The following is an 18,799-nucleotide window of genomic DNA, read 5'->3' as shown; positions in this document are numbered from 1 at the left end:
CCCTCTGGCAATCCCAGTGAACTCAATATTTATTGACCAATCTCTCTGCACCCTTACCCAGCCAAAGTACTTGAGAAGGCCATTAACCAATAGCTCATGAAATACCTGGAACAATACAACTTGCTTGACATCTCCCAATCAGGATTTTGCACCAGAACGGCACGAAGACCACACTGATTGCAGCCACAGATGACGACAGAACCCTCCTCGAACGTAGGGAGACAGCAGACCTGATTCTTCTAGAGCTCTCAGCAGCATTTGACACCGTATCCCACCTCAACCTCATTGACAGACTCTACAACATTGGCATACAGGGGAAAGCCCTCAAGTGGATCACCTCCTTCTTTACAGGACGTATGCAGAACATCTGGCTGCCTCCCTTCTCCTCCAAACCCAAGATCATCATCTGCAGTGTACCCCAAGGATCATCCCTCAGCCCCACCTTGTTTTATACTTACGTGCCCCCCCCCCCCCCAGACATTGTCAGATCCTTCGGTCTCAACATCATATCCTATGCAAATTACACACAACTCATCCCATCTCTCACCAAAGACACCTCCCACCACCCGAACAAACTTATGCTACGCCCTGACCAGTGTCACCTCCTGGATGAAAGCTGAGTGCCTCAAAATTAACTCCTACAAGACAGAAGTACTGATCAACTGAACTTCTGTCTGCATGCCAGACACGATGCTCCTCCTTCATAGCCCTTGCACCCCCACCACGCACACATCCATCACAGCTGCAATAGTGGCCGCTCCTTCTCTTGCATTTCTGCAAGATCTGGAACGACCAGCCCCATCAACTTTGAGCAGCTCCCCCCTTTGTGAACTTCAGAAAAAAACTCAAGATCTGACCTTTTGACCGAAATCCCTCACTCCAACGCCCAGATATCCCTAGGGGTGACAGTGCTGCAGTGTACAAATGTGGACTGATTGATTGATCTGGTAATCCAGGAACGGAGGCAGCAGTGCAGAAACACTGCTCTCAGATCGTGGAAAGTAGCCACTCGAAAATTAGCTATGCATGGGCTTGGTCTAAACAAGCATAGCCCATGGTGTTGCACAAAAATCATACATTTAACATTTTAAGGGGACACCAGCTCTTTCTCTGGCATCCTTTTCAGGGTCAGGGATAATGACCACATGCTCCATGAACCCTTTGAGCCAAGAGGCACGGTGTATAGAAGTCATTTTCCATCCAGCATCTGCCGAGATCGGCCACAAGAGGGAGGTCACAGCTGGTGATGTCTGCAGGTGTTCAAATCAGATTTTTCAGCAGCATCAGCTGTTCACTGACTACATGCAAAGAGTTTAGCGACACTGCCGCGGTTGTGAAACGGAATGGTTGTAGCTTCCTGTTCCAGGGCTTTGCTAGCAGTGCTACGTCCTATAAACGTACGATTTGGAGAACATCATAACTAAATCTATAAACTGCTATTTTAGGGTCTAGTTATCATTTTATTGATTTTAAAGAATTAATCAGAATAAAGATGTCATCATTGAATAGAGTCTGACTTTCAGCAAAAACATCAGGTGGAAAAACGTCTACATTTTCAGAGCTTCAGTCTCAATGTTTGTTTAAGAATTTTTAAAATATGTATAAGAAAATATTTTCAAGTGTAAACCACAACATTGTCCATCTGTGTTGTGCATTGACCTTCTGTGTCTTGAAAATTATAATTGTAGGAGATTTTACTGAATATAATTATTTTTCTCTGCCCTCTCAAGGTTCGTCATTGGGTGCACCTCCTTCCCCAAGTGACTTTGATGAATTTGTCATCTGCCAGAGGCCTGTGGAGCTGATTGGCAAAGAAAGTAAATCCCGAGTATTAGTCACATTAGAATCAACAGGACTGCCAGAAGAAGGTGGAAAATACCATGTTAACTACATCTTGTACAGGTGATGAGAATATTGGATGTCTAGTAGGATGTTGTCCTTTTGAATGTGAATTGGGATTCTTAATTTCTGATGTCTAATTTCTCACATAATTCTTCAAGAAAGCCTTTCTTTTTATTGTGAACTCCAACCTGCTTATGGTTTTTCATCCAAGTGTTGGCCACTGCATTAAGACTATTGACCTGCAGCATTTCTTTTTTTTTTTTTTAAAAGGAAAAAAGTACAACACATACAATACACAGCAACTTGCAGTACATGAAATGTAAGTCAGACTTGCGAACAGTACTAGAATGTTGCATTTTAGTTTGCAGCTGAATTGTCAATATCCTCAAGTGATAGCACTATCATTATCATTAGGCTTTGGTTCCAGAAGAGATGTTTGTGAAAACTGCAGAGTTCCAATAAGAGTTAAATGCTTACCTCTCTAACAGAACATGCCAGCGCTGGTAGACATATTGTTGGGCAGACAGATTTGAAGCTTTGCTTTCCTATGCAGTGTGTTGAATTTTGAGATGGACATGTTTCTAGTCTGGGTTGCTACAAGTTTTAGTCAGAAAACAAGTTGTTTATTCTCTCATGGCAGCAGTGAACTATATAACCCTCATGCATACACTTCACCCATCAGATTCACCTGAAGGCCATTATCTTTCTGTCTGTCTATCTATCTCTACAGAAACATAGAAGGAGGTTGTGGGGCTGGGTCTGTCCTCCTTATAGCCTATATAACATTACAACAGAGGCCCAGCTAGAAGAACTACCAAAGGATGGATAGGAAAAACCCTCACCCACCAGAGTTACCCCTTGGTGGAATGCTTCATTATTGGTTTTCTTCCCGTTCCGCTATGCAGTGGGGCGTGCTACGACATACGGGATACCTGGGAGCACTGATGTAATCTCATCAATGTGAATCACAGGAGGGATAGGAGTAGTGGGGTCTTGGGTGAGTTAAAAATACCTTACTCCTAGTAATTCCAATGATTTAATAGATCTCTTGGAGGCGGTATGATTAAAAAGGGGGCTGCAGAGTGGGGGATGTAATGTTCCTGACTTCCTAGTCTACATGTTTCGGAGCCTTAACCCTAGGCTCCTCTTCAGGACCAGGGTGGACTCCCTGGTGACACTCCTAGTTTGACTACCTCAGTGATATGATGCAATTTACCTAATATGGTGTCATAAGATGATACCTATTGTTTATGGTGTCCGTCATTGATACCTGTGGAAATACAAGAGAGGCACCTTCAGCACACATGGCAGAAATCACAGGGCTTACTTTCTCTGCCGAAGAAGTAGAGAGAATTCTTGCTTCAATATCCCCGTTTAGTGATACATCAATAGCGGAGAATGTGGGAGACAGAAAGGACTGGGACGAACTTAACACCCTGAAAAGGAATAGAGTCAAAACTGTGATCCATGGGATCATGATGACAGAGTACCTCAGAGCAAATGCAGCCCCACACGGTCTCATAGTAATAAATGAACCTTTCATTTTCCAACATGACTGTTAAAAAAGACTGTTCACTTATATCTTGGTATTGTACCCTGGACTGGTGGTTGATTCTCATCATTAAAACGGCAACACGAATATTGGAGGAACTAAAGGGTGAGATTCCCACCATAGAGGTTCGCCTTAAATCATGTTGGAGACTACATCAGTGCTCCCACATATCCTGTAGGTTGTAGCATGCCCCACTCCGCAGCTGAACGGGAAAAACCCAATGATGAAGCATATCACCAAGGGGTAACCCTGGTGGGTGAGGGTTTTTCTAACAGGAAAATTATTTTTCCTATCCAGTCTGTGATAGTTCTTCTAGCTGGGCCTCTGTTGTTATCTTATCCATCTATCTCGACATATGGGCTTCATTTGAGGTATGTAGTGTCTGTCATTGAACCCTGAGGGAGGGCAAAATATTTACATAGCTTGAAGTTCCCAGAGGCTAAAGGTATATGCATCCTGTGAACTCAAAGAGGTCAATAGGTAATGTACGCGAAAAGCGAAGTCCATAAAAGCTGAGTTTTGGACAAGCCCAAATACTCTACACTTTATAGTACAATATTGGATTTGGATGAAAATATGAAATATTTTGATGAAGAGATGGGTATAAAAAGGGAATGGCATATGTCACCATATTTAAAACATACTTTTTATGGCACAATCTATCAGTTTGTAGTGCTCCAGCTGAGTCCATCATTAATTTGTGTAAATCAGGACAAGTATTAGAGGGATCATTTGGGTGAACATCCTTGTTGATAAACTCTCAAGAACAGCCATCAGGGGATTCAGAGCATGAACCTCTAGGACCTTCTAAAATTTTCACATGAAGATCATAGCTACACAGAGCTATTGCACCAGAGATGTTTGACTGTACACAAATACATTGATAAGAACCAAGACAAACTGATTTGCACCAGAGCTACTCCTGTTTGGTACCTTCTGGTCTAAAGTTTTTATTTTCTCCTGGTACTAGTCACGGATCTATTTGTGGGAATGCATTTGTTGCCCCAAGTCATGCCATTTTCTTTGTTTGTTTTTTTTATAGCGTGAGCTCGACCCAAAGGTATTGGAGCGCTTTGCATGAGCACTAGTTACATTACACAAGGACACATTCATTTTTGGTAATCAATGGGAGATTGTGATTTGCCTAGAATCACAGGATGTTGAGCTGACACCAAGACTCAAATATGGTTCGCCAGCTCCAAAGTCGGCAGCTCTGTCCGTTATACCACATCCTCCCCCCAAAGTATTACCTTGTGGCTTCAATTGGTGTGAAGCAGTTTTTTAAGAAATATGCTATTAAAAGAGAGAGTTTAGTTTTAAACATAATTGTATTGTTTTTCACTTTTTCAACAGTAAATGTAACAATGACACCTCTTCCCAGTCACCCTTCCCATTCCATTCTTCATTACGACTTCCAGGAATACAAGCAGTAGGGGCGTAGGGCATGAACCCCATCAACCAAAGTGTGGTAGTATTAGTCTCTGGGTTACATGAGCATTGGCTTATCTCCTCACATAGTTCAGAGCAAACAATGTCTGAACAAGATACAAAAACATATAACGCATAAACGCACCTAAAGCAAGTGTGCCATTCTGGAAGAAAGAGATAGGTATAACACTATCATGACACTTTCTGTATAGATGCTCGTGCTTTGTATTCTGTAAAACAACAGTGTGAATAAAAATGTAGAAGCAGAACCGTGATGGAACTGGACATCATTATTGTCTCGTTTCTCAAACAATTCTGTCTTTGTTTCTGTTGACCATGGTTCAGAAGTCTGAGTATGAAGCATTGAAACTGTCCACGAGGTCTCTTCTTTGCTTTCTCTAAAAGAAACATAAAGCTGTCCTTTGGTTGTAGTTGCTTTGTCATCCCCCTCTTTCAACCTATTTGTACTTGTTTTGTCTTCGGAAGGTTCCGTGATAACCCGACTGGTTTCTTTCTTCTTTTTGCCTTTTGGCTATTGCTTTCCTTGTCTTTGCTTAACTCTACCCTTTAAAGGGTCACCTTCGAACACCTGCACAAAAACCTGCTAAAAAAACATTTGCTACAATGCCATTTCATAGATGCAGAAATCAGCACTCCAAAAACAAAAACCCGAACAACTCCTTAACTGTAACCACTTTTCACAGTGCTGCCATTTATAAATAATGATAGTTGGATGATTTGGAGAACTGATCTTGTTTTCTTTTCCTCTTTGCTAGGAGGTCTTCCAAAATTAGATTATAGAATCAAGATAGCCTTTCGCAGACCTTCACTAACTGAGCTGTACGTATTGGTAAGGCCATTGGGGCGCATATAGCAGACCTGAATATTCTGACATAATGTTTATCTCTGGCAACAGAGAGGAGTAAATCAAAACCAGTTAAGCATCCTCAACAACTAAAATTGAACTACTAATGGTGTGCCTTGAATTCAGAATCATCAGATTTGCTTCACGATTTTGGCATTCGCCGTACAATCGATGCTAACTAATTCATTAATTCTTACTCATTCTAAAGTAAAAGTGACAACATAGGTGGCCTCTAACTTGGAAAAATGTATTTGGGACCGGGAAGACTCACTGAGGTGTGAGCAGTAGCAGTCTAGTGGGTGGTTGCTGCTTTAAATTTCACTCACCCCCACAGAAGAGGCTTGATGGAATAAAGCATACAATAAAAACAACAATTTCTGGCTTTTGTGCACAGTGCAATTCATTCCCCGATTGCTCTTCCTTCCTGACAATGGTTACCCAAGACTGAAGACCGCTTTAATTTCTGAAGTCTGCACCCGTTTTGAATAGGGTCTATGGAGCAGTAAAGACTCACCAAGATAGAAAATGTGGACAGCAGATGGCCCACAGTGATTGGATGGATGCTTCAGTAAATTTCTCATGCCCCTAGGATTCAGCACCTGTACTGAAAAGCATATATGGAGAAGTGTTGATTCACTGACATAGGAGGCTTGAACAGCTAATTCTGCACTGCGGTCGCGTGGTTGCTGCTTATTCACTCACAAGAGTGGTGCAAATACTTTGTGCATGAAGTGCACTAAATGTGTTACTGTTGTGCTGTCTTAACCCAGCTCCTTTCTCAGCTATTCTATACAAAAGCTTAGGCCTTGCTTACTAGCCTTTTTGCTCTCTCATCCTTGACGGGTGCAGGCCTCTGTTACCTAAAATATAACAATGTGGGCATCACAAAATTCCCAAGGTTGGGGCGTGCTCTGAAGCCTCTGACGCAGAAATAAACCGATTTGGAAATGGCTGCACTTTAATTCTTACTCCCCTGTATTTTAGTACCTTCAACTTCCTCTTGAAAAGGTACAGCCCTTGTCAAATGCAAATGCAGAAAAAAGCTCAGGTATGGTATCTGCTCCATTTTTATCTACTCAGGTACACATGGTTGTTGGCCCACACCCTCGAGCAGTAATGAAATGGCTGGTTGTTTGCTAACTGCAGCATCTAAAATATCAGGCACTAATAAGTTCATTTCAGCACTTACCTAGTCTTGTAGTTTTAAAATCACCCACCAAGACTCCGATCCAAAAGCGTGAAATCTAGAACACATCCTGCAGATACTGATTACACTAAAAAATGTATCTTCTAGAGTCACTAGGCAGGTCTAAACCCAGCTCAAATTTCACTATCTGGATAACACCATAGCTCCCAAATTAGACTTAATGCCGTCCCACTCTGAGGTTTGTTTCTCCAGAGCCGAGGAATATATTTCACTGGTAACTGATATTTAGTATTTCACCTCAGTTTTGTAATCGACCTCAAATATATTCATGCGTTCATTCTGAGAAGTTGGTGTTGCTGGTTGACACTCTTCTGACATTGGCAAATTGTGTTGTTTATAACAGATACACTGAACAACTATATTGGGAGGTTTACTTCAAAACACACAAAAGTTGCCTTAAGCTCTGATAGGTGTAACTGTTTTCTGTTATTAGATAAGCAGTGCATCTTTCCCAAAACGCTATTCAGTAATTAATGATCTTAAGTTAGGTGTAGTGCCAAAGCTGAATCTAATGTCTCAATTGTTCCAAGTTAATAGCAAGTCAACTGAGAGCAGCATCATTATGAGAAACACAATGAGGATCCCAGCAGAGGTAGTCACAACTCCAGAACCAACAAATTCCCAATATTATTGGGATAAAATAATATGATCACGATATCAGAGATCCTGACGGTAGTTTTCTTCAGCTTACACCCATTATGCCGAAAAATGTCAGAAACAAATGAAGGACTGGAATGGCTACTTGAGTAAAGCCAGCCCATTTTGACTGACCATCCAGCTGCAGCTAAAATTGGTGTGGCCGGAATTACAGCCTCCATTTCTACTTCTTAAACTCAATTGCCCATAATCGACTAAAACCTAAACACTGACCCTAACCATTTCTAAAAAGACGCCTTACTGCCGATGTGTGCTAATGTGGCTTCCATCAGCCAGACTTGTAAATCGCCTTGATTTTTCATTGTTTTCACTCTAAGCAAGACAACTGATTTAGCGGTCACCACAGTTGATACTATGGTGGCTACAAGTTGAGTTACAAAGTCACATTTGTAACCTTGACTCATTGCCTTATTTTATTTCATTTGACATAATTATTTTAAGCCCCCGAATTCCAAGTGGCTGTTTCATCAACACATGATCACAGTCAGGGTCAGGCCCTAGGAGGTCTGCCAGTATTTTTCTCTCTAAGCCTGGATTGTCATTTAATAAAATTAAAATACAGAAGTGATCTAACTGTTGTTTAAACTACGGGTTAACTCGAAACAAATTAGCAGATTCTCACTCATTTATAGCCAATACTTGTAGTAAAGATGGTTTTAAATATAGGAAACTATTGGTGAAAATTACCAGACTTGGGCTTGATTTAGATGTTGGCAGTAACGGACCTGCTGTCGAGTTTTCGACTGAAAACCTTCCTGCCATCGTAACGGTCTGCCTGTTGTATTTAAATGTTGGCAGTCCCATAGCCGAAAGCCTGCTTTCGAACCGCCGTCTCTGCCAAGAAACACTGCCCGCGTCGTTGGCAGGAGAGGGAAAAGTGGATGTTGGTGGGACCCTAGCCTCACTTCCTGCCGTGCAGATTTGGATGTGCCTTACTGCCAGGCAAAAAGTGGCAGTCTGACCTCCACTTCTGAGTTGGCAGATTGGGGAGGGTGGAAGGGGTGAAAACCCACCTTTTTGTTTCCAGATTCCACCTCTGTTTTCGACTGGACATGACAAGATCTTCCGTCACTACTGCCACCGACCCACAGAGATAATACGACCCCCGTCACTGGACTTGAAGGTGGGGACGCTGCATTGCCAGAGTATGTTGGGTGGGCACTGCATAGGAGATCAGGACCACCGCAAGCATATACATGCCACAATACTTTTTTTTAAATCACTGTGACATGGATATGTCGGGGAGACAATTGTGTTACACATGGCTGGGGACACACTGGCACTACACTCAAATTGCACACATACACACGTCATTATTGTGTCATTATTCATTGCCAAATGATTGCTGGCACCACAATGACAGTACATTCACACTTGGCAACGCTGTCTATGTGTGCGCATTGCAATGGGACCTGAACTGGTTGGATTGTGCTATCTGCTGTGTATGCGAGTCAGTACATGTGTATATATATGTGTGTGTGGATTGGCTGGTTGAGATGGAGGGAGCTGGAGTGAGTGATGTGGTGATGTCTGCATGTGTGTAACTTGCATGTGAGACAGATGTGTTGCTGTGTGGCACATTCAGGTGGGTGTTGTTGCTGTGTGGCAGAAGTTGTCATGATGTGGGTAGTTGTGCCTGTGTGCGAGTTTGTCTACCTGAGTGGGTAATTGTGTCGGTTGTTGTGGCTATGTCGTATCAGTGCAGTGTCAAGAATGTGTGTGTGTTGTGTCATGGATATATGTCAATGTGTGTTTTCGGCATGTACGTGTTGTGTTATGTTGGACTTGTAATGGATAATGATGTGAATGTGGAGTGTTGTGTAGTGCAGAGGCACACTTATGGCTAAGGTACAGTGTGTCTGTGTGCCACTTACTTCTATTCTATAGCCTCCGCCATTGTACAAAGTCCATTGGGTTCTGCTGCCGTCTCCCTCCATTGGCAATCGGTCCCTAGTCAACCACTTGCAGAGCTGTATAATCTTAATACAGCGGGCAGGACACCATCAACTTTACGTTTTTCTCACACCCACTGCCATAGCAGCTTGGCGGTAACACCGTCAAGATCTAAATCAAGCCCTTAGTGTGCTTAGTAACATTTAAGTACAACTACAAGAGTTTGATGATCACACAGGATTTTAACACAAATCTGATTCAACATCTAGTTAAAGACAAAAGAGTTGATGACCAGGACTTGAACTGGAACATGCCGGCTCCTTTGCCACACAGCATCAGGACAAGTGTAGCGCTGAGCTGCATAGTTAACTAAACCTGTTGGTTTAAAATGAGTTCCTTTTTGCAGACTGCACTCCTCAGTTTACACATGTACCTTCCACGACACAAATAGTATTTTATTAACGTTTATGTCAATGAAAATGCTATCACTGGTGTACAGATTATAGAATCGAAGGTTAAGCCGGGAATGGTAATATGTCTTGGATAATCACTTTCTCAGCCATTCTTTTTAGGTAAGCCAAATATTTAAGGTGGAAGAACCAGCTGGTGGAGTTTTCTTGAAGCAAAATGAAGCAGGTGTTGAAAACTGAGTTAACGCTAGCAGGCTGGATAGTGCTGCATATCCTCTCTATTAATGGTATTGATTCTAGAGCTTAGGTTACATCCTTACACTTAGATTTAGGATACACTTTTTGATTTGCTGTTTCAACATCGGAGCCACCCAGTGGGTTTCCCTCTTGATGAGGACCATGCAGAAAGATGTAAACAGCCAACTTTATGAGCTTTTGTCCTGTACATTACTGAAACATAAAGCTTTAGACTCAAGACATATAGATAAGCAGTCATGGAGGCCAGAAGATTTTACCTGGCAAGGAATGGGTAGTTGTTCGTAACATCTGTACTAAGTTAGATGTACAGGGTAAAAAGATTGCATACAGGCTTAATTAAATGGCAGATATAAAAAGGACTTTCTCCTAGTATGCCCTATAAAAGCACCAAAAAATGTAAGATTTAAAATTATACAGTACAACATCCTACACAGAATTTCACTGATGCCACTTCGAATCCAAAGAATAAACCACAAAATACTGGGCAGTTGCCCACAGTGAATGAAAGACAATGCAGATCTCTTACATAAGATCTGGTTGTGCAAAAGCTAGCAAACTACCAGTCGGTCATCACAAACACCATTGCTGAACTCCTAGGAAGGTATGGCTTATTCAAGCCCTAAAACTACAAACTGTTGCTAGTGATGAGTCCCAAAAGAAGAAGTTAGACTGCAGATTCGTAGACTTCAAGTCTTACTGTGTTGTGTAGTTCTGGTTATTGCAGCTCACGCTTTGCTATCCAAAATGCAGTCGTTTTATTAAACCAATCTTTAAAACTTAAACTGCCTTTGTCATTTATATATGAGACAGTACTGTGTATGAGAGAACTGGTTGTGACCTGAGTGACCACGACTTCCCTGGGGGAAGCACTAAGATGTCATGCGCTCGGCTGCCCAATTGTCTCTTCCATTTGGGAGAGATGAGGCACTGCTAGTTAGCCGGATCAAAACCTGGATTTAGAGTGAAAGTGTCATCCACTGTGGGTCCGACTCAGTCCCCCACACCGCGAACGACCTTGCTGCTCAAAATCCAGTAGTCTCATTAGGATAATGAGAACCTACGCGACATCCTCACTAAGAGACAAATAACCATAACATGTAAACATGTAAACATGTGCACCACAGACTAGCATGGAGAAAAGAGCTGTTGAAGTGTGCCGAGGCAGAGAACATGGCTCTTTGTACACACTGGAAATGTGCAACATGCAGTTTCAGAATGACTATGGGATGATATACTGGCCAACTAGCAAGAAGAAAATCATGAGACCCTGCCTTGAATATGGACAGCTAGATCAAAACTGGAAAAGCACACTGCCAAGTAGAATACAAGCAGAACAACTGCTAGTCCTGTTATGCCTATCAAGACATCATAAGGCAAATCTAATACCACACATACCAGCAAAGACAAAACAAATGGTCCTTGCTATTATGGTTAGCTAAGAAACGGAATTTCTGAGTTGTTAACCAATCTGACTCCACTTAAGACATGATTAAATAGAACATGAGAATCCTCCACTCGGAGCTAATAATGTGACTCACTTAAATAGAGGATGACCTGCAAAAGGTATATGTTTTATCATGCTAATTTAATTTACCCAACCAGAGGGTGTAACTACAACATTTTGCACATACAAATCTGCAAGAGTATATGTTGAAATCTAATAAAATTGTATTTAAAGAAAGGAGAGAAATGTACAGATATTTTACTCTGTCAACCCCCTAGACTCACCACAGGATACTACCATGGTAAATAGCATCTTCCTGTCCGGTACAGCAATATTTAAAAGTTGTACATAAACCCACTTCCACAATTGCTATTACTACTGTCAAATTAGGGATTTGCCAATAAATTGCAGATTTATTTTAGCAGAGTCTTTGCAGTCTGACAGGATGCTCGCTCTTCTCGTGTTCCCTATGGTATTCCCCGCAGGTGTGTTCAAGTCTGACCTCAGTTATTAGACTAGTTGGTCCTCCCCCTCATACTGTCATTAAATGATGTGATTCTCTTTACCTGCCAGGGATATAGTCTCCACCCGATTCTTAAAAACTTGAAAAACTACAGTTGCATTGCTTTCTTGAATGTTGAAGCCAAATCATATGGTTTTAGTTTTCTCGAAGAATTGGAGATCTAGGTACTTTTCAAAATACTAACGTAGCACACCTAATACAAATTTAGCAATTGGTATTCCGTTGAAGTTGCTCAACAACAGAGAACATAACACACAGCCAGGTGGAAGAAGTCACACTTGGCAAAAGTAAGTTTCTCTCACACAAAGTAATCACAAATGAAAATGATTTGAAAGTTAATTTTATTATTACTAAAATTGCCATTTTATGCTGTACAACTTGCAAGTTGGGAATCTGGTTTTTAAGTGGCTGAAGCATTGAAAGGGTCTGGAATCAATAATTTGGTCCTTAGGTTTGAGGAGGTAGGAGTTTGTAGGAGGCAGCGGTCTACTTTAAAAAAGCAAATCCGCTCCATTAACATATGCAGTAAAGCACGTATGTTTAATGATTCCAAGTTTTAAAAAAAACTGATCTTGTATGTAGTTCAAGCAAAATGTTTACCAAACGTGAGATAATGGACTGACACGTTCCTCATAGAGGAGATACAACTTTTGCATTTAATCTCCCATACTACATGTTTGCATCTGGAAGAAGCTGAGTGGTTGTTCCTAGTTTCGTTCAGCCGATTGTCACCATTGGAAAGGTGTGGTATACTGTTGTTAGTTGCCTGCGTGGCTGTGCTGTATGGTGACCTATATCCCTTGATGTTAACGTATGGGATAGATGAACTGTGAGTATTCCCTCCCTGGGAGGGTTTCTGCTGCTGTATAATGGAAGTATATCAGTAGGTTGATCTGTAATGGAGAATGGAGCTGTGTGCTGGCTGGTGTTGTTCAGCTGTCTGTTTATTGCAGGAAAGGTTTGGTATACTATTCCTAGTGTCCCGTGCTGGTGAGCTGTGTGGTGATAGTATATGCCTAGGTGTGGAATGTTTGAACTGTGACTTTTCCATCTCTGAGGATATTTCTGCTTTAATATAGTTAAAGTGTTTCAGTAGGCTAAGATTTCAGACATGGAGCTATATGTTCATGTTAGGAATGTTCATGGATTGGAGGTGTGTGATGTTTAATGTTGTTCACCTTTCTGTTATTGAGGGAAAGATTAGATATTTGCGTATTAGTCTTGTGTGGATGAGCAATGTGGTGAAGATATGTTGCTTGGCGTAGAGTTTGTGTGCTGTAAGTGTTCCATCTCTAGAAACCCACCTGCTGTAGTATAGTTGAATTGTCTCAGTAGGCTGAGATGTCAGCCATGAAGCTCCTGGTTTATGTTTGTAATTGTCACAGGATAGGGAAATGTGCAATATCTGTTGTTATTCACCTGTCTGTTGTTGTGGAAAGAAAGCTATACACTATTCTTAGGGCCAGATGTATGTAGCATCTGGTTTGTGATTACCAAATAGCGAATTTTTGCAATTCGCTATTTGGTAATCGCAAGCACCCATGTACTAATTTGTGCTTCACACATTGTGCGAGTGCCAGTGGGTCGCAAATGGACCTATCTCATTAATACTGATGAGGTGGGTCTCGCTTTGCAACCCATTGGGAATCTCTAAAATCACAGACATGGTGGGCTGCTGACCCAAGCAGGCCACCATCCCTGTGACTGCTTTTATATATAGCAATTTGTTTTGTTTTTTTGCAACCTGTTTCCCTTTAAGGAAAACGGGATGTTCCAGACTGAAAAATGAAAAGTTTTCGTGCCTTCCCCCCCCCCCCCCCCCCCCCCCTCCTCCCACTCACCACAAGTAGGCAGAGGTCCTTGGACTTGTCTTAACAAATGTCTTTACAAACATTCTCAAAGGGGAAGGGGTGCTTTGGAGACCCCTTCCTATTTGCTAATGGGTTACCACCAACTTGATATTGGTACTAAAATGTGACTTTTTTGCGACCCCATTTTAGTCGCAAAACATTCAAACTGAACCTCTGTGATTCAGTATTAGGAATGGGACGCCCTGAACATACCCTTTCCTAATACTCAATTGCAAATCCAATTTGTGATTTGGTAATAGATTACTGAATCTCAAATAGGACTTGGTACATTAAAAATGCTTTTTTTGCTGTCGCAAATGGCCCAATTCTGCAATCGGACAATTTGCGACCTCAAAAAAGCTGTGTACATCTGGCATCTAGTGTCCTATTGCTGGGCGGTGTATTGAGAATATATCTCTTGGTGTAGAGTGGATGTGCTACAAGTGTTGCATCTCTGGGAGTGTTCCTGTTGCATTATAGTTGAGGTGCCTCAGTAGGCTGAGATGTCAGCTCCGGTTTATCTTTGTAATTGTCACAGGATAGGGAAATGGGTAATGTGTGTTGTTCATCATCTATTTTTGTAGATGGAAAGGTTAGATATACTATCCTCAGTGTCCTTTGTGGCTGAGCTGTGTGGTGTTGATATGTTCCTTTGTATCGAATGGATGAGCATTTCGTCATGTTGTCCAACTTTATCTGTTGTTGTTTGGCTTTGTGGAAAAAAAGGAGCTGTATCTCAATAGAACGACTAGGTTCATAGGACCTGGGATTCATATTGAGGTATGCTACTTGTAAACTTTTCTTCTTTTTACATGCAGTTGGTGTATATAAAGTAAAGTAACCTGTGTTTATGGGTTTGAGGAGCCCTCGTAATCTGCTGCAGTTGCAGATTCCCATATTTACTATAATTCTTTATGTATCTCAAAACAAGTATACATTTTTGACTTTTCATGCCTGATGTTTGTGAAATGTTCTCTTATCATCACTTCATGCTCAAAGTGCTGAAGAACCAGCGTGGTGGCTTGATATTAAGCATCGGTTGTTTAAACCCCTCCAAACCAGTCCCATATTTATAAGCTGCATTTGTATTGGTGAGTAATTTGCTTTTTGTTCATGATTAATCTGTTGACTCGTTATTCAGTATTTTACGTGGAATAATTGTGCCACAATAGAGCTTCTAAAAGCCTTGAATCGTGCAAATTTTTGCTTTTTGGTGAATTTACATTTTTGAGAATCTATTGACGTTAAGCATTTGCTGATTGAATTATGTTGTTTTTATAGGAGTTTTGCACCTGACCTTTCTCAGACGTGCTCTGTTGAAGACACACGGTTACATTCTCTTCAAATGCTACCGATGTACAGAACAGGTAAATGCAGAGACATGTAAATCTATAGTTTATTGTTTACTGTAAACACTTAACGTCTGTGCACTTGACTTTGGCCTTTAATTCAAACGAGGAAATATAAGCACATAACTCATACATTGAGTAAGGACGCAGGCACATCCTTTGGATATAAAGGTGATCTGTGCCTTCAGAATATTGGCATTTATTTCAAAATATTCATACGGTGTGTTTGATTATGAGCAAAACATTTTGCTTACTTTTAAAACACAAAGAACGCTATACCGCCCAAACTGCTCAGGAAACAGTTTCGGAAACGTGTACTCTTTAACTTTTGAGACATAGAGGTATTTTAGAATACAAAAGACTCAATGTGGTGTCATCTACACTCACCATGAAAAGAAAAGAATGAGAAGAAATACTGATTAGTATTGCTATTTAGAGCCAGGATTTTCATTCACTGGACCATGTTAACTTTAGGAATAATAATGCTGTGACTCACTGATTAGTCAGACGATTTGGCTCCTAGACACTGTTGCACTACTTTACCCTCCTATGTTACAGAGAATTTACTGGGTTGAGTTTGGTGCAGCCCTGGTTTCCTCTCTAGTTTATTATAAAAGCCCTCTTGTGAGAGACTCGTGCCAGAATAGATGACAATAACGTGTACACAAGCAATCACGCTCCCTGGTCGATTTGTATAACTTACTATCGGGGGCATTATTCCAGTCAAAATGCTGCCACCTGGGTGGTAGGTCCAGAAAATCCTTATGTTTTGCACCAAAAAGAAGCGTATGGGCAGAGCTAGCAAGTCACAAGCTGGCTGACTATACCACTCATGGCTCCCCGGAAAGCCAGGTTCACCACACTCATTTGGAAGACAAATCAGTATTCCTATGGTATGGCATTCCCTGGCCACAGTGGCTCTCATTCACACTGTTCTCCTTCTGTCATGGGCAGATGGAGTGACAGCTACAAGTGTCTTCACCTGCTCTGGGTAGTAATTCAGTAATGAATGCAGTAGAAACCACATCATGTGCACATGCTTGAGGTCTGTTCCTGTTGTGGTTCTCTGATGTCCACCAATGTGCTGTCACAGCCTGAAATTCCTGTCTAGAAAAGGCAGGCGCACAGGAATGGCTCCGGTGAGTGTCGGTGGGACAGTCCTGCTCCCTCCACAGATGCAAACTGTGATCCTTATTAGAGTAAAACATTATTTTGTGAACGTCTGAGCAGTGCAGTACTTAATTTGATAAAACTAAAAAAAAAAAAAAAAAATCTTAGGTGTATTCCCCTGGCAATACCAAATGTTGGGGTTGCTGAATACAAAGAGTAGTTGTTTTGTTTTTAACATTTTTACATTAGTTTTCAGTAAACAAACAAAACAAAACACGTTTAAGCAACACTTTACAAACAATCACCCATGACAGCCAGCCCTGTTTTTCAATAATATTTAAGAAGTAGAGTCCAGTCCACTTATTAAAGTCATATTCTCAAATGGTGTTGCATTTACTCCAACTAGTAAGATTTCCAAAACACGGTTAGGGATTTTCAGGCTAATAGTAAACAAGTCACATTGTTGTACCTCAAAAAATACAGTATTAATGTGCCTTAAACAGTTTCAAAATTTTGGGGCACCCGCAACTCTGTATAACCTGTCAGTTACGACCGCGTAAGCCAGTCAGCATTATTACACCTAAAATCTTCACACAAGGGTGCTTGATTGGCCCATTGTCAGGCAATAGCCCACGAGTCCCACCTGGGCACTGCTAGTGAGTAAGCCTACTCTTGATTTCACCTCACGCCTCTGTCTTCCACTACAGTATACTTTGTTTTTTATTTCACTCATGTTGGCTCGTTTCATCCCTGCTTGCTGCCTTTGCAATGCAAACAATGTGTTACATGAATTTATATTCACACCTTAATCCAAAAATAACTTTGGTGTTGCCCCATTTTGACCCCCTCCACATACAACGCCTATATCCTGAACCTTGTGGATTAAAAGGAGGAGTCTGGGACCAAAGGATGGCTTTGTTGTTGGACATGGATTTCAATATCATTTTCACTTCATTTTAACCCCTGCGCTGCCAGGCCTTTTCCCCTCCTGTGTCGAGCCTTTTTCTGGCTATTTGGGGCAGTTCATGCTTAGGCCCTCATAACTTTTTGTCCACATAAGCTATCCACTCCAAATGTGAATCCTGTTTTTCCAACATCCTATGGATTCTAGAGGTACCCAGAGTTTGTGGGTTCCCCTGGAGGAGACCAAGAAATTAGCCAAAATACAGTTAATTTTTTTTTTTTTTTAATGGGGAAAAAAGGGCTGCAGAAGAAGGCTTGTGTTTTTTTTTCCCCCCTGAAAATTGCATCAACAAAGAGTTTGCAGTGATAAAATCACCATCTTCCCTGCTTTCAGAAACAGGTAGACTTGAATCAGAAAACCACATTTTTCAACACAATTCTGGCATTTTAGTGGGACATACCCCAGTTTTACTATTTTTTGTGCTTTGAGCCTCCTTCCAGTTAGGGACAGAAATGGGTGTGAAACCAATGCTGGATCCCAGAAAGCTAAACATTTCTTAAAAGTAGACAAAATTCTCAATTCAGCAAGGGGTCATTTGTGTAGATCCTACAGAAAATAACAGCTAAAATAAAAACAATATTGAAATTGAGGTGAACAAAAACCAGCCATTCTTCTCCACGTTTTACTCTGTAACTTTTTCCTGCAATGTCATATTTTCAAAGGCAATATGCCGTTATGTCTGCTAGACTCTCCTGGTTGCGGGGATCTATAGGGTTTGTAGGTTCATCCAGAACTCTAGGTACCCAGAGCCAACATAGGAGATGCACCTTGCAACAGGTTTTCATTGTATACCGGGCATACAGCAATTAATTTGGTGAAATATAAAAAGTGAGAAATAGGTATCAAGAAAACCTTTATATTTCCAAAATGGGCACAAGATAAGGTGTTGAGAAGCAGTGGTTATTTGCACATCTCCGAATTCCGGGGTGCCCATACTAGCATGTGATTTACAGGGCATTTCTCAAATAGACGTCTCTTTTGCACACTGTCTTACATTTGGAAGGGAATAATGTAGAGAAAGACAAGGGGCAATAACACTTGTTTTACTATTCTGCGTTCCCCCAAGTCTCCTGATAAAAATGGTACCTCACTTGCGTGGGTAGGCCAAGCGCCCGCGACAGGAAATGCCCCAAAACACAACGTGGACACATCACATTTTCCCAAAAAAAACAGTCCTGTTTTTTGCAAAGTGCTAGCTGTGGATTTTGGCCCCTGGCTTAGCTGGCACCCAGGAAAACCTACCAAACCTGCACATTTTTTAAAACTAGACACCTAGGGGAATCCAAGATGGGGTGACTTGTGGGGTTCTCACTAGGTTCTGTTACCCAGAATCCTTTGCAAACCTCAAAGTTTGGCTAAAAAAACACTTTCCCCTCACATTTCGGTGACAGAAAGTTCTGGAATCTGAGAGGAGCCACAAATTTCCTTCCACCCAGCGTTCCCCCAA

The 18,799-nt window shown here is 41.4% G+C and overlaps 1 protein-coding gene across 2 annotated transcripts in view; it reads left to right on the top strand.

Annotated features, from left to right (window-relative positions):
• Nucleotides 1-18,799, top strand: part of HPS3 (HPS3 biogenesis of lysosomal organelles complex 2 subunit 1) — a 219,599-nt gene that overhangs the window by 75,413 nt on the left and 125,387 nt on the right. For both annotated transcript variants that reach the window (XM_069213380.1, XM_069213381.1), the window contains exons 3-4: nt 1,731-1,902; nt 15,211-15,296. In XM_069213380.1, the coding sequence (XP_069069481.1) occupies nt 1,731-1,902; nt 15,211-15,296 (258 nt within the window). The remainder of the gene's footprint in view (nt 1-1,730; nt 1,903-15,210; nt 15,297-18,799) is intronic.

Source organism: Pleurodeles waltl, chromosome 11, assembly GCF_031143425.1.
Source record: "Pleurodeles waltl isolate 20211129_DDA chromosome 11, aPleWal1.hap1.20221129, whole genome shotgun sequence".
Lineage (NCBI taxonomy): Eukaryota > Metazoa > Chordata > Amphibia > Caudata > Salamandridae > Pleurodeles > Pleurodeles waltl.
The sequence above is the reverse complement of the archived record's forward strand: the minus strand, read 5'-3'. Positions and strand labels throughout refer to the sequence as shown.